At 43.7% G+C, this 22,047-nt stretch overlaps 1 protein-coding gene across 1 annotated transcript; it reads right to left on the minus strand.

Annotated features, from left to right (window-relative positions):
• Positions 1-12,347: 12,347 nt before the first annotated feature.
• LOC127308126 (ATP-dependent zinc metalloprotease FTSH 5, mitochondrial) lies at positions 12,348-17,364 on the minus strand. The gene is made up of 6 exons (XM_051338901.2): positions 17,118-17,364; positions 14,917-15,004; positions 14,393-14,590; positions 13,817-14,274; positions 13,256-13,732; positions 12,348-13,150 (listed from the first exon to the last, which is right to left on the minus strand). Exons 3-6 carry the CDS (start codon positions 14,403-14,405, stop codon positions 12,401-12,403), a joined length of 1,698 nt encoding a protein of 565 aa, XP_051194861.1. The 5' UTR covers positions 14,406-14,590; positions 14,917-15,004; positions 17,118-17,364; the 3' UTR covers positions 12,348-12,400.
• Positions 17,365-22,047: the final 4,683 nt, after the last annotated feature.

The raw sequence follows: 22,047 nt of genomic DNA on the forward strand, positions 1-22,047 counted from the left end.
TTAATAAGAATGACTATGCTTATGTTGGGAGTAGTAATAATTTTATGCATGAGACTCATGGTAAGAATGTTTCATTTGATAGTTATATTGTTGAGTTTGTTCATGATGCTACTGAAAATCATTATGAGTGAGGAAAATATGGTTGTAGAAGTTTTCATGTTACTAAAACACCTCTCTATATGCTAAAAATCTTGAAGTTGAGCTTGTCTAGTTTTCCTATGCTTATTGCATTATGCCTACATGACTTGTTTATTTACAAGATTCATTTTCATAGGAAGTGGGTTAGGCTTAAATTTGTTTTGAATTTGCTTCTTGATGCTCTCTTTTGCTTCAACTACTATTTCTTGCGAGTGCATCATTGAAATTACTGAGCCCATCTTAATGGCTATAAAGAAAGCACTTCTTGGGAGATAACCCATGTTTTTATTTTACTACAGTACTTTTGTTTTATATTTGAGTCTTGAAAGTTGTTACTACTGTAGAAACTTCTCCTTATTATTATTTTATTGCATTGTAGTGTCAAGTAAAGTCTTTGATAGTAAGGTTGATACTAGATTTGGATTACTGCGCAGAAACAGATTTCTTGCTGTCACAAATTTGAGCAGTATTCTCTGTAGGTAACTCAGAAAAATTTGCCAAATTACGTGAGTGATCCTCAGATATGTACGCAACTTTCATTCAATTTTAGCATTTTCATCTGAGCAAGTCTGGTGCCTCTAAAAAATTCGTCTTTACGGACTGTTCTGTTTTGACAGATTCTGCCTTTTATTTCGGATTGCCTCTTTTGCTGTGTTGAATGGATTTCTTTGTTCCATTAACTTTCAGAAGCTTTGTGCAATGTCCAGAAGTGTTAAGAATGATTATATCACCTCTGAACATGTGAATTTTTGATTATGCACTAACCCTCTAATAAGTTTGTTTCGAGTTCGGTGTGGAGGAAATTTTCAAGGGTCAAGAGAGGAGGATGATATATGATCAAGGAGAGTGAAAGCTCTAAGCTTGGGGATGCCCCCGTGGTTCATCCCTGCATATTTCAAGAAGACTCAAGCATCTAAGCTTGGGGATGCCCAAGGCATCCCCTTCTTCATCAACAATTTATCAGGTTTCTTCTCTTGAAACTATATTTTTATTCTATCACATCTTATGTACTTTACTTGGAGCGTCTGTGTGCTTTTATTTTCATTTTGTTATTTTCATTCTCTGAATAAATGCTTGTGTGGGAGAGAGACACGCTCCGCTAGTTCATATGAACACATATGTTCTTGGCTTTACTCATAATGTTCATGGCGAAGGTTGAAACTGCTTCGTTAATTGTTATATGGTTGGAAACGGGAAATGTTACATGTGGTAATTGGTATAATGTCTTGAATAATTTGATACTTGGCAACTGTTGTGCTCATGTTTAAGCTCTTGCATCATATGCTTTGCACCTATTAGTGAAGAAATACATAGAGCTTGCTAAAAGTTGGTTTGCATGATTGGTCTCTCTAAGGTCTAGATATTTTCTAGTAAGGGTTTGAACAACAAGGAAGACAATGTAGAGTCTTATAATGCTTGCAATATGTTCTTATGTGAGTTTTGCTGTACTGGTTCATACTTGTGTTTGCTTCGAACAACCTTGCTAGCCTAAGCCTTGTATTGAGAGGGATTACTTCTCGTGCATCCAATCCTTGAGCCAAAAACTATACCATTTGTGTCCACCATACCTACCTACTACATGGTATTTTCTGCCATTCCAAAGTAAATTGCTTGAGTGCTACCTTTAAAATTCCGTTCTTTGTCTTTGCAATATATAGCTCATGGGAAAAATAGCCTAAAAACTATTATGGTATTGAATATGTACTTATGTATCTTATTTCTTATTAAGTTGCTTGTTGTGCGATAACCATGCTCCTGGGGACGCCATCAACTACCTTTTGTTGAATATCATGTGAGTTGCTATGCATGTTCATCTTGTCTGAAGTAAGGGTGATTTATCATGAGTTGAATGGTTTGAGTATGCATATTGTTAGAGAAGAACATTGGGCCGCTAACTAAAGCCATGATCCATGGTGGAAGTTTCAGTTTGGACAACAATCCTCAATCTCTTATGAGAATATTATCTTTTGTTGAATGCTTATGCATTAAAGAGGAGTCCATTATCTGTTGTCTATGTTGTCCCGGTATGGATGTCTAAGTTGAGAATAATCAAAAGTGAGAAATCCAATGCGAGCTTTCTCCTTAGACCTTTGTACAGGCGACATAGAGGTACCCCTTTGTGACACTTGCTTAAAACATATGTTATGCAATGATAATCCATGTAAATCCAAGCTAATTAGGACAAGGTGCGAGCAATATTGGTATACTATGAATGAGGCTTGCAACTTATAGGATGTCTTATACATAACACATATGCTTTATTACTACCGTTGACAAAATTGTTTCTTGTTTTCAAAATAAAAGCTCTAGCACAAATATAGTAATCCATGCTTCCCTCTGCGAAGGGCCATTCTTCTACTTTTATGTTGAGTCAGTTTACCCATTTCCTTCCATCTTAAGAAGCAAACACTTGTGTTAACTGTGCATTGATTCCTACATACTTGCTTACTGCACTTATTATTTTACTTTGCGTTGACAATTATCCATGAGATATACATGTTGAAAGTTGAAAGCAACTGCTGAAACTTAAATCTTCCTTTGTGTTGTTTCAATGCCTTTATTATGAATCTATTGCTTTATGAGTTAACTCTTATGCAAGACTTATTGATGCTTGTCTTGAAAGTACTATTCATGAAAAGTCTTTGCTATATGATTCAGTTGTTTAAATCATTGTCTTTACCATTGCTTTGAATCACTTCATTCATCTCATATGCTTTACAATAGTATGATCAAGATTATGTTAGTAGCATGTCACTTCAGAAATCATCTTTGTTATCGTTTACCTACTCGAGGACGAGTAGGAACTAAGCTTGGGGATGCTGATACGTCTCCAACGTATCTATAATTTCTGATGTTCCATGCTTGTTTTATGACAATACCTACATGTTTTGTTCACACTTTATATCGTTTTTATGCGTTTTCCGGAACTAACCTATTAACAAGATGCCGAAGTGCCAGTTCCTGTTTTCTGCTGTTTTTGGTTTCAGAAATCCTAGTAAGGAAATATTCCCGGAATTGGACGAAATCAACGCCCAGTATCTTATATTTCAAGGAAGCTTCCAGAGCACCGAAGAGGGGCCAGAGGAGAGGCCCAGGGCCACCACACATGGTGGCGGCGCGGCCCAGGGGGGCGCGCCCCCCTATTGTGTGGCTGCCCCGTAGCCCCTCCGACTCCGACTCTCCGCCTATAAAAGCCTTCCTGACCTAAAAACTTTGGAGGAATAAGCCATGGTACGAGAAACCTTCCAGAGCCGCCGCCATCGCGAAGCCAAGATTCGGGGGACAGAAGTCTCTGTTCCGGCACGCCGCCGGGACGGGGAATTGCCCCCGGAAGGCATCTCCATCGACACCACTGCCATCTTCATCACCGCTGTTGTCTCCCATGAGGAGGGAGTAGTTCTCCATCGAGGCCAAGGGATGTACCGGTAGCTATGTGGTTAATCTCTCTCCATGTACTTCAATACAATGATCTCATGAGCTACCTTACATGATTGAGATCCATATGATGAGCTTTGTAATCTAGATGTCGTTATGCTATTCAAGTGGATTTTACTTATGTGATCTCCGGAGACTCCTTGTCCCACGTGTGTAAAGGTGACAGTGTGTGCACCGTGTGGGTCTCTTAGGCTATATTTCACAGAATACTTATTCACTGAGTTATGATTTGAGTTGGATGTCTCTATGAAATTGTGGTGTGTTAGTACCTCCTATGAATGCTCACAGTGACAGCGTGGGGTGTTTATTAGTACTTGGGAATGCATCTTTAAGGTTTGCCTACATGATGAATTAGAGTTCGTTATCTTGCCAGAGAGTAATTCAGAATAGCATAGTGAAGTGCTTATTTATATTCCTTTATGATTGCAATGTTGAGAGTGTTCACTAGTGAAAGTATGATCCCTAGGCCTTGTTTCTAAGCATTGAAACACCGTTTCCAACAAGTTCTGCTACATGTTTGCTTGCTGCCATCTTTTATTCAGATTGCTATTGCCACTCATATTCATTCATACCACTTGTATTTTACTATCTCTTCGCCGAACTAGTGCACCTATACATCTGACAAGTGTATTAGGTGTGTTGGGGACACAAGAGACTTCTTGTATCGTAATTGCAGGGTTGCTTGAGAGGGATATCTTTGACCTCTTCCTCCCTGAGTTCGATAAAACCTTGGGTGATCCACTTAAGGGAAAACTTACTGCTGTTCTACAAACATCTGCTCTTGGAGGCCCAACACTGTCTACAGGAAAAGAAGCCAACAGTAGACAGCAATTTGCAGCGAACAATATCAATTCAGGTGAACTTGCAAATAAAGCTATGCTCCCCGGCAACGGCACCACAAAATAGTCTTGATGACCCACAAGTATAGGGGATCGCAACAGTCTTCGAGGGAAGTAAAACCCAGTTTATTGATTCGACACAAGGGGGCCAAAGAATATTTGTAAGCCTTAACAGCGGAGTTGTCAATTCAGCTGCACCTGGAAACAGACTTGCTCGCAATAGTTTATCAGTAGCAACAGTTTTATAGCAGTAGCAGTAGTGAAATATAAGCTGCAGTGTAATAAAGACAGCAATAGTGATTATAGTAAACAGTAGGATTAACATATTGTAGGCATAGGGATGGATGAACGGGCGCTGCATGGATAAGAGAACTCATGTAATAATCAAGGCATGGCACTTGCAGATAATAATAAAACAGTATCCAAGTACTAAATAACCATAGGCATGTGTTCCGTATATAGTCGTACGTGCTCGCAATGAGAAACTTGCACAACATATATTGTCCTACCAACCGGTGGAAGCCGGGCCTCTAGGGAAACTACTGGTAATTAAGATACTCCTTTTAATAGAGTACCGAAGCAAAGCATTAACACTCCGTGAACACATGTGATTCTCATATCACCGCCTTCCCCTCCGGTTGTCCCAATTTCTGTCACTTTGGGGCCTCGGGTTCTGGACAGCAATATGTGTATACAACTTGCAGGTAAGATCATAAAACAATGAATATCATCATGAATCAATAACATGTTCAGATCTGAAATCATGGCACTCGGGCCCTAGTGACAAGCATGAAACATAATAAGTTGCAAAAATATCATAAAAGTACCAACTACGGATACTAGGCACTATGCCATAACAATCTTATGGCTATTACATGAACAATCTCATCCAATCCCTACCATCTCCTTCAGCCTACAATGAGGTATTTACTCACACATGGATGGGGGAAGCATGGATGGTTGATGGAGAGACGTCGGTGGTGATGATGGCGATGATCTCCTCCAATTCCCCGTCCCGGCAGGGTGCCAGAACGGAGTTTCTGATCCCGAAATAGAGTTTTCGATGGCGGCGGAGTTCTGGATGTCTTCTGGCAAATTGGTCGAACCCCCGTGCGTTTTTAGGTCAAGGGCTTTAAGTAGTCCAGAGGGGAGCGTCGGGGGCTGGCCGAGGCGGCGCCACCATAGGGCGGCGCGGCCCAAGGGCCCACCGCGCCGCCACATGGTGTGCGCGCCTCGTGCCCCCCCTCCCCCCGTCTCGTATTCTGGCTCCGTAAGTCTTCTGTGAAAATAGGCCCATTGCAATTATTTCCGGGGATTTTCCTGAAAGTTGATTTTCTGCACAAAAATAAGACACCAGGGCAATTCTGCTGAAAACAGCGTTAGTCTGTGTTAGTTGTATCCAAAATATACAAATTAGAGGCAAAACAATAGCAAAAGTGTTCGTGATAGTGGATACGTTTTGGACGTATCACACCTCTGCCGCCACTTCCTCGGGTGGTTGTATACCTGAGTGGAGCTAACGTATGCACCACAGTGTTCAACCAGGGCCTTTGCCACACCAGTTAGATGGACTTCCTTGAATCCTTTATGTTCTCACTCCGCTCTCGATCAAAGCGGACATCTTCTCCAACATGAAGCTGAACATGAAGGGAGAAATTTCATGGTCGCGTTCGCCTTCCGTGAGGCCTTCAAGGCCTTGTCCGCGTTAGTGTGGTTTCTTGCTCTTCTTTGTGGAGGCCATCCTCGCCGCCGCCTCTGCCGCTACCTGAGCCACCAGGTCAACCACAGGCCCATTGCCAGTCGGCACAGGGGTGATCTCCACCTTTGGACTCATAGGGGCCTATGAATCGGCAACTTGCGAAGGGATTTGAGAGTCCCCAGCGTAGACAAGAGCCTAGGTAAAGTCATCACATAAGGAGTCCTACACATCGTAGTATAGAGAACGTGAATCTACTTGGGAACGAAGACATGGCTAAAGTGGACAATACAAATCATACCAACATCATGCTAAATCAGACAAGCAATACATGGCAACTGTGGACGACACAAACGCTAGCAAGATTATGATAACTCAGCATATTTGGGACAAACAAGGAATGGCAAATGTGGCACCCCACTAAGATCATGATAACTCAGCATATTTGGGACTAACCCCTGCAACAAGATCAAACCTTAGCCAAGATCGTCTGACTACTCCTAACCAAGATCTAAGCATAACCGAGCAACCGGGGTGAGGGAATCCTTACAATCATCATCGGTGGTGAAGAAGTGCTGCACCAGGAATTAGATGAAGCCACCGAGGTGCAGTCGTCGCCACAGTCGTCGCTAACCCGAGATCTGTGCGCCGCTTACCTGCTTGCCGACGGGAGGTAGAGCTCAAAATTTTGGGGGAGAGTGGAGGAGGGGAGGGTACAAATAGACGATGGGGCGCGGCGGGAGGTGATGGATTCCTTCCCGCCCCCTTTTCGTTTTCGCCGATACGCGCCGCAGCTCGCACCATCTCCCTCCTCGCGCGCTCGTGCGCCGAAGATTCCCTTTTTCACCAGTTCCGTGCGAGATTTGGGCGGCTCGTTGGAAACGGCAGATTCAGATGTTCCTCCATGCCTGGCCCGGATCTGCTTTAAGAACAGTTCGATGCAACAATATGGGGGATCCTAGTCAATCAAATAGGTCAAAAATTGCTGGCTCGATGCGAGCCAAGGAATCTCGAGGTTACCAAACAGGCCTAAGCGTCTGCAGTAATATTGATGCACCTACGTCCAAAACGACGCGGCATGTCCAACATAATAGCGTAAGAAATATCTGTCTATCTTTTCTCAACAAAAAAAAAATTGTCTAGTGCATTGTGACTAACTTGGTTATATCTTGAAACATTGTGGAGCACATTGCCATATTGGTATTTTAGTAAGCAAAATACGACTAGTTCCGAAATACTCATATTCCCTGCTAGTACCACCCGACTAGACCTATGTAGTTTACTTTGCACAAATTTCATAATATAACATCACTGGAACCACATGAAATAGTTGATATCAGCCACTACTAGAAAATCACTTACCGCCGGCGCACCAGAAACCCCTACCGCCCGGCGCCTTAGTATTCGCGGGCGACTACCTCGCCGGTGGTAAGGCCTTATCCCCAGCGCCTTCTAATTCGCCGGCAGTAACTGGCACTTATCGCCGGCGCCGTCTCCAATTCGCCAGCGGTATTTGGTACCGCGATGCTTTTTTGTTACCGTCGGCGCCAAGCCTATTCGCTAGGGGTAACGCGAGATATTTTGAAAATAAAAAATTTGGATCTTATTTTTTTCGAATTTTATTTTTTCGATTTTTTAATTTCTCTATTCTCGGTTATTTGTTTGACAGTTTCCACTCTAATATCTAATCACATTCCTGTTCTCATGTTAAAGTACATACTCATGGTTAAACTTCTCGATCGATCACCCATCCTCACACTGCTCCACCCTTAGCACGCTTAACTTCTTCATTCTCGCAACTCCTTGATAATAGTATGCTATGAATTGTATTAACCCTTAGACTTTGATAACACATGATTTTATTTTTTGAATTTCAAAAAAATTTAAAAATAAGCAACAATGATTAAGTAATATTAAGCAATAATGAATTTCAAATAATCTGCATGCATAATTCAATTATTAACTAAAAACAATTTAAAAATTGAATAAATTTAAAAAATTCAATAAACTTTGAAAATTCAATAACTTAAAAAATTCCAAAATTCCAAAATTATGTGAAACATTCGAAATAATTAAAAACTGACGACAAAAGAAATTCTAAAATTTCAAAAAAAACACTTTTATTATTTTTTTGACGAAATCTAAAATCTTCCTGCCTTCATATTTCTATTTGGAATTTTAAAAATCTAAAAATTGGCTAACCAGGTAAATCCCGGTGAATTCGGATGTAACTTTTTCCCAGGATCATTTTAATATATTAGTATGTTTTTTCTGAGTTAGTACGCAAAAGTTAAAGCCTTCTTAATTTGCAGCAACCTTTTTTCGTAGAAAATATCAAAATTCAATTTTTTAACTTTTTTCCTATAAGTTGGTTGCGTTAGGTACATGCATTCAAAGGATTTTGAAATTTGAAGTTTTTATCATTTTTGTTTATTTTTCTAGACGTATTTTCTGCACGCGGGGGCCCGGGTGGCCACTTTACCCCCGGCAAAAGCTATCAGTCGGCGCCGACGGTAAACCTGCCTGGATGGCCCACCCTGCCTCCCATTACCCCCGCCGCCTACATGCTGAATTCGCCAACGGTAAAGACGTTTACCATCGGCGCCTACAGGCCGCATTCGCCAGCGGTAAAGCGAGGCCCAACGGTGGCCTCGCGGCCCAACACATTGCCGGCGTCTACGTGCTCGATTCGCCAGCGACAATGTAGGTATCCCCGACACCTTTGGTGCAAGCTCGCCGGCGGTAAGGTGAGGCTACCCTGGAAGGCCTTACCGCGGCATCTTTAAATCGTACTCGCCGGCTGTAAGAAGTGCGGCTATAAATTAATTCCTAGTAGTGCAGTCGTCATTCATATAGCAGCAACTACATGCAGACTCTCCATGGTACATATAGATTTAGCAAATGAAGCAGCTACTAGAAGTAGAACCCTATCCAATTAACTTCGCCACCAAAATGCAACTCTGTCAAATTTTCTGAAAACACATTCCAATACCCAAACCGGTGCCTAGATTGGATACTGCAACACAATAGACGACAACTCCTAGTCTTCAGGGAAGGCCTCAAAAGGATCATCAACTGACAAATCTGATCCCGCTTCGAGGCTCCAAGAACCACCTCCAATAGGATAGCAACTGCCCTTTAACTGCACTTTGCAGTCTCTGTTAGCCCAATTAGCAGAATAAAGAGCCCCCAGTCCAGCAACCACCACTTGGCTCTCATGGTAAGTTAGGTCATTTTTCATCACGATGAACATTCTCTCTAGATTCTTTGCGTTCTCCGCGATGAACACGAGAAAATCAAACTCTTCACGATTCCCTTGTACCTCATGGAAAGACAAAATCTTGAGGTGCGACTGGACACACTCAATAGGGCTTGTCTCCTGCCAGATCTTCACACTAAGGTTCCATGTGTTGATAAGAAGCATTATTTTTCCTCGAGAACCCTTCACATCCACCTGATTCGGTCCGGTCTCATGCCTAACTATAATTGTTGGACCAAGCACGAAGAAAGAGGGGTTATGATGGAAGACAATGAAGAAGAACAGGATGATGACAACTATCATATATTCCCTGAATACACTTCAACGGGGGAAGCTGAAGCTCAAGAGGCATTAGATGAGCCCGCTGATGATCTTGGTTGGGTCATTGCTGATGCAAAGAGAGACTGCAAAACTGAAAAGGAGAGGCTGAAGTTCGAGCAGATGTTCGAGGATCACAAAAGATTATTGTGCCCAAATTGCGAAGATGTCATAAAAAAAGTTGGGTAGCACATTGAAATTGTTGCAATAGAAGGCAGAGAACGGTGTGACTGATAAGAGATTTGAAAAGTTGCTGAAAATAATGAAGCAACATCTTCCAAAGGGTAACGAATTGTCTGCTAATACGTACGAAGCAAAGAAGGATGTCTGCCCTCTATGATATTAGTGCATGCCTAATAACTACATCCTCTACCCGGTGAGGAGTACGAGAATTTGGATGCATGCCCGCTATGCACTGCATTGCGGTATAAGATCAGACGAGATAGCCCTGATGATGTTGAGGGTGAGCGCCCCGGGAAGAGGGTTCTGCCAAGGTGATGTAGTATGCTCCTATAATACCACAGTTGAAACGTTTGTTCAGAAACAAAGAGCATGTCAGGTTGTTGCGGTAGCACAAACACAGATCATCCAGAGACGACACGACTAGCCGCACAAGCGGCTAAACATCTTGGTACGATTGCTCAATTCACAAGCAAGGAAGACTTTCCCATGACTAAATTAGCATACATATACGAGCACGGGAAGCCTCTCCTCAGACCTGAGTAGGTCCAACATCTACAAACACAAATGTGAAGATTGCATGAGGGGTACATGCAACCCTCGGCGGAAGGGGGCATCATGCTCATCGCAGCAGTTAGAGAGGAGCATTACTTTCGTGGAAACAATGAGATACATATTGACTTTGAAGAATTATTTCAATTATTCAATCAAGACTCCATCGCCAAATCTCTCGTCAGTTGTTATTGTTGGTAAGTGATTTATTTCTGCAATTAAGTCTCTAGCTCGGCTCGGTCATTGCATGAATAATTATCATCACTATATATTTTTTGTACGCTATTATGCAGGATTAAGATTCTCGAATGCAAAAGAGGACAAATATATGACCTTGGATCGATTGACCCAAATACCATTTATGAAGTTACGGTAAACGAATACGCCAAGAGCACAGAGGATTACTTGCTAAGGTTTTTAAAGAAACAACAAACCAAAACAGAAATAATTTTTTCTTACAACTTCAAGTGAGTGTTATTGTCTTGTACACATTCGATTTCGCTTACTCAATGTTAAGTGTAATTGATGAGTTATGCATGTGCAGGTTCCACTCTATTCTGGTAATCATTCAAGTTGACCGAGTAATAGCACTTGTCATGGACTCGAAACGTAAAGACCATGAGATGTGGGCGGACCTGATTGAAATGCTCCAGAGGTCATTTCAATCAGTATCGCCTTTATCGACATCTTCTGTTCATTTCCTGATATCAAGTAATTAATAATTTCTTTACTAATTGTATTTGCCGGGCAGGGTTGGAAACGGTTCATCAAGGGTTCATCAAGGCAGGAGCTCGAATTTCGAGATCTCAATGTAAGTAGTACTATAGCTAGGTCCGCGCATATCATTGATTCTTGTTTCAATACCATTATCATGCTTGGTTACTATTTTGATTAAACTCTATTCTCGTAAAGTGTTTGTGGCAGGAAGACGGGAATAATTTATGTTGATACTACGTTCACGAGTTCATTCGCTAGACAACATGTGAGCGGGAAAAAATTCTACAACAACTTCATGTACGTAAACAATATTCACAATCTTATTTTATTACCATCAATTATGTTGAGTTTCATTCATATATATTGATCTTTTTTCTTTAAATTAGATCGAATGGATGCGGGACGGTCTCCTATCAAAGGATCACGTATGAGCAATTCAAAAGGAATTGGTGGGATTCTTAAGGAGGTCATATCTCCAAAGGGAGAATACCATTGGGGATTTATATTTAAACGATAGAGATCGTAAGAGAAATTATATTCTATATGCATGAATGCATTCATGACGATGTCTATATTCATAACGATGTTGTGTAATGGTTCCTTCATTGTTTTATGTAGTAGCGTCGAGTTAAATGAAAAACACAAAGTAAAAAATGAAAACACTAAATGAAAAGGAATTGAATGATAAACACAAAATGAAAATGAAAAGGAAAACAAAGAAGAAAGGGCTCCTGCGCTCCACATGTGGAACTCTTTAGTGCCGGCGGTTGGTATTACCAACCGGGACTAAAGCCCTTCCAACCCAAACGCTTAAGCCTAACCATGTGAAGACACTTTAATCCCGGTTCGCAACACAACCCATGTGAAGACACTTTAATCCCGGTTCGCAACACAACCCGGACTGATGTGACTTTTTCTACTAGTGTCCTCTGGACGGGTTTGATATCAAGCGAGCTGCGAGCGAGACGCTAGTTAGCCGAGCGAGCCAGCGGCCGATCCAGATCTAGGGAGGGGGTTCATCGGTTTTGAATTATACTAAGGATTATTTTGTAAAGTGCAATTGTACTAAGGGATCCGACACATTTTTTTTGGATGGGAGGGAGTATGTTGTTTGATGGCATGCACCCGTTTGAAATTTACCTTTGCTACTATGTTTAACTATAATTATATTAGTTGAGAGTTGAGACGTGCATTGCACGTGCAAGGTTACTAGTGAAAAAAAATAACTCCTGATATAGCTGACTACACTATTGTTAAAACACCACTTTACTTGGCAAGTTTCGTGACCTGGTCACCGCTAAGAGTGCCATGCTTGAGGAGGGCGTTGGCTAGCACATGGAGCTTCTTATTGTGAGTCGTCAGGATCGTCTTCGCGTTCTTGTAAGCATTATCTAATAGTTCTTTCACCTCCTCGTCAACCACACCTGATGTTCGCCCGCTCATGGCTGTCGGCCCACCTTCATCATTGTCATACGAAACATGACCAACCCGTTTGCTCATACCATACTTGGTAACCATGACTGTCGCCAACTGAGTCGCCGTGCTTAGATCAGAAGAGGCGCCGGTGGTGACCTCGGTTTCTCCAAATATAAGCTCCTCGGCCACAGTTCCTCCCATGAGGACATCCAGCCTCGCCAGCATCTGCTTCCTCGTGAGGTTCTCTATGCTGTCTTGCACTGGCAGCTGTGTTACCATGCCAAGAGAATTGTCCCTGGGAACAATGGTGGCCTTGTGGACAGGGTCAGCGCCGTCTGTGTGGATAGCAACGAGAGCATGCCCTCCCTCATGATACGCTGTATTCTTCCTGCAACGATCAGATAATACAACTGACTTGCGCTCACTGCCCATCATGATCCTGTCCTTGGCATACTCTACGTGATGCATCGTAACAGATTTTGCCCCTTCCTTGGCAGCTTTGAGAGCGGCGTCATTCACCAGGTTTGCGAGGTCTGCACCTGAGAACCCAGGTGTCCCCTTCGCAATTGTCATTGCATCCACACCCTTGGCTTTCAACACCTGCAAGGAAAAATTCACAGAAAAGGTCAAAGTTTAAGTCTTGCATTAAAGACCAAAAAGAGTCAAGTCAAAGGCGCTATATACTTCAGGGTAGAGGAGATGTACCTTTGACATATAAGACTCGAGGATCTGCCGTCGGCCCTCAACGTCTGGAATAGGAACATGAATTTGACGGTCAAGACGCCCAGGCCTGACAAGGGCTTTATCAAGCGACTGCGGGAAGTTGGTCGCCGCGATAACGATAATCCCATCATTCTGCTTGAAGCCATCCATCTCAGAAAGCAGCTGGTTCAGGGTCTGCCTTTGCCACGCTGGATCGAATGCATTTCTGCGCGCACCGACAGCATCAACTTCATCAATGAATATTATGCAAGGAGTTCTCTTCTTTGCTGCAAGAAAGAGCTCCCTCACTCTCTTAGCCCCAAGACCAGCATACACCTCATCAAAATCACTGCCACTGCACGCAAAGAAAGGGACGCCGGCTTCCCCGGCCACAGCTCTTGCCAACATGGTCTTCCCTGTGCCAGGTGGGCCCACAAGCAAAACACCCTTTGGAAGCTTGCCACCGAGGCGTGTAAATCGCTGCAAACAATGTGAAACTAGGTTAACAACAAGAATTGCTGAAAACCGGAAGATCTGCAAGGTTGATGGCAATGTTGCACTCACCTTGGGATTTCGTAGGTAATGAACTATGTCTTCAAGGTCAGCTTTGGCTTCATCGACCCCCTTTACATCGCTAAATTTCGTGGTTGAGTGTACTTCTTTCAGAGCATCAAACTTACCTAATTTTTTATTGAACTTGACATCTTCTTTTGAATTGCCATCTTCTTTTGAATCACTAGATTCTTCATCTTCTAGTTCCTCAAACTCATGCGGCGCCTTACCGGCAAAGATTACAAGGCCGTGGTCAGCCATTTTGTCAACCAGAGCTTTACCTCCATAAATTATAAGGCCAGTAACTGCAATGGCCCGGAAGGTAGCCCAAAGCTGTTTCCATATTCTACCTTTCTCCACTGTAACCATGTGCAACGGTGTACGAGCTGTACCGTGAACACCATCTTTTGACAAGAGCTGACTACCACTACCGCTAATTCCTTCCACCCTTGCTGAATTACCAATTCCTCCTGCATACAATATCCATCCACGTAGAAATGAGTCGTAAACAAATAGTACTACCTTGTTTAGCATGGCAAAAAATAACGGTTGGTAGTAATAGAAGGGCATGAGAAGAAACACGGTTACCTCGCGTTTGCATTTCACGACTGACAACAGCTTTTACATACTCCGAGAGAGCTGAAGGTTTGGAATACAATGAAGGCTGCCTCTCAAAGTTGTATATAATGCTTTCTGGATCGCTGCTATTAAACTCTCTAGCGTCAGAGCGTAGGCCCCGAACAAAGCTCGACCGGTATTTCTGTCGTATAGCTGGAAGACCGCTACCTGTATGAAGCATTAACAGAGCCGATCAGTTTATAAAAGAAATTTAAGAAGCTCCTCAATGGTAAGTCTCAACCAACAAGGCGTAGAATATAATTAATAAGATGTTCGTATATATGATCAAAAACAGGATGTTTGGCACAATTAAGTTGGGCTAATACTACAAGTTCTTTTTTCTCTGTTCATGTCATACTTGCACAGGGGGGCATGCTAATCTTTTCGTTCTTGCTCTAATTCTTATTTGAAAATAGCACTAGTTGGCAGTTGCGACATATGTGCATCAATTAAACGTGTCGTTCATCCGTGTGGTGCAGGAGAGCAAGATGTACCTGCACCAGTAGTTGCTTTTGCAGCAGAAGGAACAGAAGCCTCCGCTACCTTACTGTAAATTCCATGTTTTGCAAGATGACTCGCAGCCTGTGACACAAACACGCACAAAGATTAATCCAGCTGAAGCTTATGGTGGTATTCAAGCCTCAAAATTGGCAAGGGGATAAGCGGCATCAATCTGACAGTGCCCTTGCAGAGTTGCAGTTGCAGGTGCAGCATCGATAAGCATCAGGTATGAAGAAGAAAGAATTTTTTTTGTTCGTTTGCAGTGAGGAACAAGGCAAAGACAGGATGGGGGAAATGCGAGAGAAAGGAGTAAATTACATATAGGTACCACTTTTGGGGCAACGGTTGCGAGTAGGTACCAACTCTGGTAATTTTTTCAAGTAAGTGCAACTTCTGGGGCAGGTCGTAACAAATTGAGCAACTTTGGAGTTAACAGTGAATTAATCACACAGGCCCACTTGTCATAGCAACCGTCCGTCGGCCTGCCGTTTGGCCCGAGCGGGAGTGCAGGTTTGTGATGCTCACCGCGCTGCCGGCCAAGATGCTCGCCAGGGACGGTTGACCGGTGCGGGAGTGCAGGTTTGTGCTGCTCAAGGCCGGTCGCCGGAAGGCGCAAGCTAGCGGCACAGCGCTCGTGCAGTGGTGCCGTGTTCGTCTCGTGCCAGATCGCAGAGCCGCCGCCACGGGACGAAGCTGTCGTGCACCTCCTCTTCGTGCGCGCGGCCGTCGGAAGCTGCCGCCGGCCGGCCACCTCGCGCTCTCGGGCAGGCTGACGCGTGCGCGCGGATACTTGCGTGTCAGCGGATGCACGTACGGTCCAGGCAGGTGGCGCGCTTGGCTAGAACTGGAATGACATGATGGCGCGAGCTAGCTGTACGCTACAGTGGGGATCGGCACGTTTGCTTAGCATGGGAGGCAATGGCCGCCGTTGCCATGCTCGATCGCGAGCTCGCGCGTGGTGCTGCTGCCTGTATGTGCGCGCTAATGCTGCCGCTGCAAAAGTGAGCGTGTGTGCGCTTGCGCGGGCTTGCCATCCGCGCGTGTTCTAGGCAGCTAGCAAGAAAGGCATGCATCGGTGTGTTGTTGCTAGCTATGCATGTACTCATGTGCTCACCGGCCACTCCCATACTTTGACCTCTACGAGATCCACCGCGTGCCGGTCCCCTCTTCTGCTGCTAGCTCCTCTCCACAAGACGGGCTACAGACCTCCGGCGGCCTGGATCTGCAGCGGCGGCGTTCTCCCCCTCGCCGTATGCGGGGTGCGGGCAGCGAGCACAGCGTGCTGTTGGCTGTTGCTGCCAAACTTCTCAAAGCGACGAGCGGACTGGGTGTTACCGCCAGCGACGGGCGGCGGCTCGTTGCTTTATTTCGATGGTAGTGGTGGTCACCGGCGGGAGAATGGGTGAGATGTGCGACGACCAGGAGTACCAGACATGTCTAATGGCTATGCCCTAACGGCTGGCTGACGGCCGTTTGCTCTGACATGTAGGCCCGCGCAGTTAAATGAGTGTCAACACAAGAGTTGCTCAATTTGTTACGACCTGCCCCAGAAGTTGCACTTACTTGAAAAAATTACTAGAGTTGGTACCTACTCGTAACCGTTGCCCCAAAAGTGGTATGTATATGTAATTTACTCGAGAGAAAGAGATAGAGACCTTGGAGAGGGCGAAGCGGCAGGTCATGATGGACAACAGGACGTCCTACGGCGGATTTGGTTGGTTTAGGCCAAGAACAGAATCGCTCGAAACTTTTTGTCGCTCGGCAAGACAACACCTCCTGAAATTTGGGCTTTACTCTCGTGATGATAGTCTCTAGTCTTCATGGGCAGTATCTTAAGTTATTTAACTGCATCGATCGATCAAATGTGGATCTCTAGTCCAACTCTGCTGCACCGCGCACCTGCCCGGGGAAGGCTTACAGAATCTTGTATCGGCGCCGAGGCTGACACCGAGAAGCTAGCAGCAGATGATGGAAAGAGAGGAAGTTTTCGGCCGGATTCAGAGAAGGTCTCTGCGACCAAATCAACGCTACCCCCAAAGGACTCCAACAACGCAACCCCAAAGGATTCCAACAGGCAGATCAACCAATTAGCCCAGCTCCCTCCCGAATCCGAGCGGGGAGCTCCCGGATCATGCAGGTAAGGCTCGATGTTGGAGCATTGCAGAGAATAAAATGACGCAGAGACGGAATTCACCTGCGGCGAAGCTGTTCAGGAGGTGTCGAGCTTTGGTTCCACCGCGCGCCGCCTCCCCAAATCGACCGGACCGCGCACTGCGGCGGCGGTTCCCGGCCGTCACGAGCGGTGCCCCGCCGCTCCTCGCCGTCATCGCCCACTCTCTCCACTTTCTCGGCGGTGGGCAGGGACCTGGGCGCTGTCGCCTGTTCCAAATGCATCCTTCCAAGGCATTGATGGTTGATGGTTCTACCGCAGGGTTCTTCCAAGTTCCAACGTCATTGAGAGCTAGTTAAACCGGTTGTTGTCCCGGCAGTTATCTATTAAACAGTACCGGCCAATTTTCTTGTGCACTGTGATTTGTAAACTTTGTACTAAGACTTCCGTCAAAAAGAACTTTGTACTTAGACAATAGATCTACGTCTGAGGCCGGTTCTAGAGGAAACTATTACTTAGTAACAAAGTGCTTTTATCTCTGGACGTTTGATCACGGATAACCCCTATTACGAAAAAAAGTTTAAAACAAGTCGATCCATTATCACCAATGCTATTCAATATAGTAGTTGATATGTTAGCCATAATTATTGAACGTGCAAAAGCTGATGGGCAAATTGAAGGAATGGTTCCTCATCTGGTGGATGGTAGTCTTTCCGTACTTTAATACGCTGATGATATAATTCTACTTGTGAAACATGACATTGAGAAAGCAAGAAACCTGGAATTAATATTATTAGCTTTCGGGCAATTATCTGGTCTAAAGATTAATTTTCATAAAAGTGAGTTGTTCTGCTTCGGTGAAGCTCAAGACGGGGCAAACCTATATGTTGAACTAGTCGGCTGTGGGATTGGCCAATTTCGAATTTACTATTTGGGCATTCTCGTTCATTACCGGAGGCTCGCCTTAGCAGAATGGAAACAAGTTGATGAGGAGAGACTGAAAAAAGTTGGAAAGGGAAACTACTATCTCTAGGTAGAAGCTCAATAACTCAGTACTAACAAATATAATATTATATATGAGTTCATTCTTTCAATTACCTAAAGGGATCTTACATAGATTAGACCAATCAAGATTCTTTTGGCAAGGAGATAGTGAGAAGAAAAAATATCGGCTTACCAAATGGAGCGTTGTTTGACGGCTGAAAGATCAAGAAGGGCTAAGTGTTCATGACCTCGAGGTCAAGAACATAGCTCTCCTTGGTAAATAGTTGTATAAGCTTCTTACCGAAGATGGTGTTTGGCAAGACATCCTCAAGAGAAAGTACATTGGCTCAAGTGCGCTCTCCTAAGTTATTTGGAAACCTGGCGATTTGGGCTGGACTTATGGCAATAAATAATATTTTTCCCATATGGTTCCTTCTCTATTAAAGATGGATCTAAGATACGGTTCTGGGAGGATATATGGTTAGGCAATACCATCATCCGAGAACAATATTCGGATTTATACAACATTGGACGTCACAAAAATGATACCTTAGCTAAGGTGTTGGAATCTTCACCACCGAATGTGACGTTCACACGAACAATTTTTGGCCCACGACTTGCATCTTGGAATGCCTTGCTTCGGCGCTTGGATTTCGTCCAATTGACGCACGGTCCAAATGAGTTCCAAATATGTTCAGTTGGAATCTTATTGAGAATAGAAAATTCCCATGTATAAAGCATTGATTCAACCTACTGTGCCAGTAGTAAATAATAAGATGATATGTAAAATGAAGATACCTTTAAAGACTAAGGTTTTTGCATGGTATCTTCCTAGAGGGGTCATCCCTACTAAGGACAACCTTGCTAGGCGGAAATGGTAGCGAAGTAAGACGTGTATTTTTTATCACCACGATGAGACAATAAAAGAGTTGTTCTTCCAATATCAATTCGCTAGATCTATATGGTCAATCATCCAAATAGATTCTATCTTATACCCGCCGCGGGAGTTGCCAATATATTTGGTAATTGGCTAAATGGGGTGGATCGTAGATTCAAATTACTTATTCGGGTGGGAGCACTTGCCGTTATTTGTTCGCTTTAGCTATGTAGAAATGATAAGATTTTTAATAATAAAAATGTTTCTCTTATGCAGGTCATCTACAGGGTGCAGTGCTTTGCTCCGTTCATGGTCGCCTCTTCGGCGTATGGAGGATCGCAGCCTCTTTACAGAGGTATCTACATGGTTGAAAGATATAATGAAAGAATTTTTTACCCAACATGGGTGTCAGCATAATTTGAGGATTGCTCCACCTCACTAGCCTCAATGTTGTAGCTTGTAGTCTACTCGTTTCTAGTTGTTTTTACGCTTTTGTAACTGTATGTGTATGTTGGTTCGTGTGCGGATGTGTGCATCTGAGTAATGCAGGGGACGGGTGTAAGCTTAAATCTTTTAAGTAATAAAATCGCCCCTTATCGAAAAAAAAGGTCGACATGATGAAAGTCTATGACAGAGTCCATTGGCATTTTATTGCAGCAATGATGCGCGATCTCGGTTTCCCAGAAAACATGATTAATCTCATTATGAAATGTGTCTTTTCTGTTCGTTTCTCAGTCAAAGTAAATGGGAAATACTTGCCACATTTATGTGACCGCATCAGGAGCAAAGTCACGGGATGGGACAAGGTAATGTCAGATGCGGGAAATGAAGTTATGATCAAGCCGGTTCTCCAAGCCATGTCCACTTATAGAATGAGTTGTTTTCAGCTTTCAAAAGGATCTTGTCAGAAAATCATTTCTCTCGTGGCAAGGTGCTGGTGGAGTGGATCTTTGGACAAGAAGGCAATGCATTGGCTAGCGTGGGACAAGTTGTAGTGGTATGGGTTTCCGTGACCTTGAATTGTTCAATTTCTCACTTTTGGGAAAGCGGGGATGGAGGTTGTTAAAACAGCCATAATCTTTGTGTGCTCAAGCTCTTCGGAGCATGTATTACCATAATGGGGATTTTATGACTGTTAGTCCGCCAAGTATAACATCCAATACGTGGAGAGAAATACTAGCAAGACAACAAGATCTGAATATTGGCTTAATCAAACGCATTGGAGATGATTCCACGATGTCAACTTGGCAGGAGAAGTGGATACCAAGCTTGTGTGTGAGGCGCCCGATGTAATCAACACAGATGAAGAGTGGGTTTCTGAACTCATTGACCGAATTTCATACCAATGGCGATCAGAACTGGTTCGATCAATTTTTGTGGCGCCAGATGCTGATGCAATATTACAGATACCCCTTCGTTGTAGTGATGGCGAAGATTGTATCATGTGGCATTACGAAATGAGTGGCATGTACTCAGTGCGATCGGCATATCGAGCTCTTTTGTCAGAGAAAGAAGCTATGAGGGAAACCAATGATAATGTTGGTGGTTACCCAGTGGAGGAGGATAAATGGATGAGATTATGAAAGCTGGATGTTCTACCGAGAGGACGAGTTTTTTGGTGGCGAGTTCTCAAAGGCATTGTGCCTGATTACGCAACTCTGACTAGGTGGCATGTTAGAGTGAATAGTACTTGTTCAGTTTGTAACACAGCTCCGGAGATGTTATTTCATGCAATGATGGAATGCGGGCATGCAACTAAATTTTGGATGGCTAACTGAGAAATCTTGCATCTGAAGGTACCAAGGTTTCACCCGGATACATGGATGATGGACATTCTATGTGATCCCATGTTTAATCAGAGGGGGTGAGAAGAGTGATATCGATCATGTCAGCCATTTGGGATTCGAGAAACCGATGGACACATGATGATATGGGGTGTGTCCCTAGTAAAATTGTTGAAGCTATTGCTGAAACGATGGGCTATTTCAAGAATAAGAAGGAAAGGAAGGATAATGTTAGCCGGCCATCATGTACCTGGCATGGACCAGCGCCAGGAGTGATTAAGCTCAATTCTGATGGAGCTGTTAGAAGCGAGCAAGGTTTTGCTGCTGGAGGTGGTGTGGCAAGAGATGAAGCTGGTTTCAGCCTTTCAGAGGTGCTTGGCGTCAAATCTACCAAGATATTGTGGATCCACTATCCATTGAAGCTTTGGCTTTCAGGGATGCGATCAGCTTCTCCAAGCGAAGGGGTTTTACAAGAATCACATGCGAGTCGGATTCGGAGGAGTTGGCGCGGCTTTGGAAGGAGAGGAAGAGTTAGCGCTCTTTGATCGCTCCAATTTTTAGTGAAATACATGAGTTAGTTTCTTCTTTTGAGTTTTTTATTTCAGTTTTGCTGGCCCATTTGCCAACTTTGTAGCTCATGAGTGTGCTCGCTATGCTTATGATAACAGGCCCTTGAAAATATTTACATACATCAGTTTCTGTAGCCTGCATAACTTGTTGCAATTCAGCTAGTTCCTGAAAGCCTTGCTCTGAAAGTGGCAAGTGGAAGAGATGCTCCTCTATTTAATCATTTGTTGCACAGAAATATTTTCATCCAGCACAAAAGAGAACGCATGAGGCCATAGTGTTTGAGGATCAAAATCTGCCCAAGCATCTTTCCAAAATAAAGTTGTATTGCCTTGTTTAACTTGGCAGGAGGCAAATGTTTTGATACATAGGCAAAAGCTTTAGACAGTCCCTCCACCAGAACGAACAGTCACTAGGCTTGAAATGAGGAAGTCAATTTGTTTATATGACTCATATCAGCTTTAACCCAAGGTAGACCATGCTGATTGGATCACACAAACTTGGTAATGCAAAGTTTCTCCAAAGATATTCCTCAATCCTGATTAATCCAAAGGTTTCTACCACATGGTAAGATAGATGTGGGGAGTGGGTCTACCATGTTTGGTGATATTTGGACAACTGTAGGTGATAATTTGAACTTAAGTGCAAAAATGGCCACAAGTATTTGGTCAATGCCAATTGTGTTTTCACTATGCCATGTCGGGTTGACCTTTGCATTGGATGTCAACATGGGGGTGATGAACATTGTAGCAAGAGTTGGTGCTTTTTGGAATGATGTAGGTGGAGGTTTGTATCGAAGGTA

The sequence above is a fragment of the Lolium perenne genome, chromosome 6 (genome assembly GCF_019359855.2).
Source record: "Lolium perenne isolate Kyuss_39 chromosome 6, Kyuss_2.0, whole genome shotgun sequence".
Taxonomy (NCBI): Eukaryota; Viridiplantae; Streptophyta; class Magnoliopsida; order Poales; family Poaceae; genus Lolium; species Lolium perenne.

Excerpts from the sequence above, each read along its gene's own strand:
- LOC127308126 (XM_051338901.2), bottom strand. Across the intron at positions 13,733-13,816 it reads ATTACCTACGAAATCCCAAG|CGATTTACACGCCTCGGTGG; the intron begins GTGAGTGCAACA and ends CATTGTTTGCAG. Across the intron at positions 13,151-13,255 it reads TCGAGTCTTATATGTCAAAG|GTGTTGAAAGCCAAGGGTGT; the intron begins GTACATCTCCTC and ends TTTTCCTTGCAG.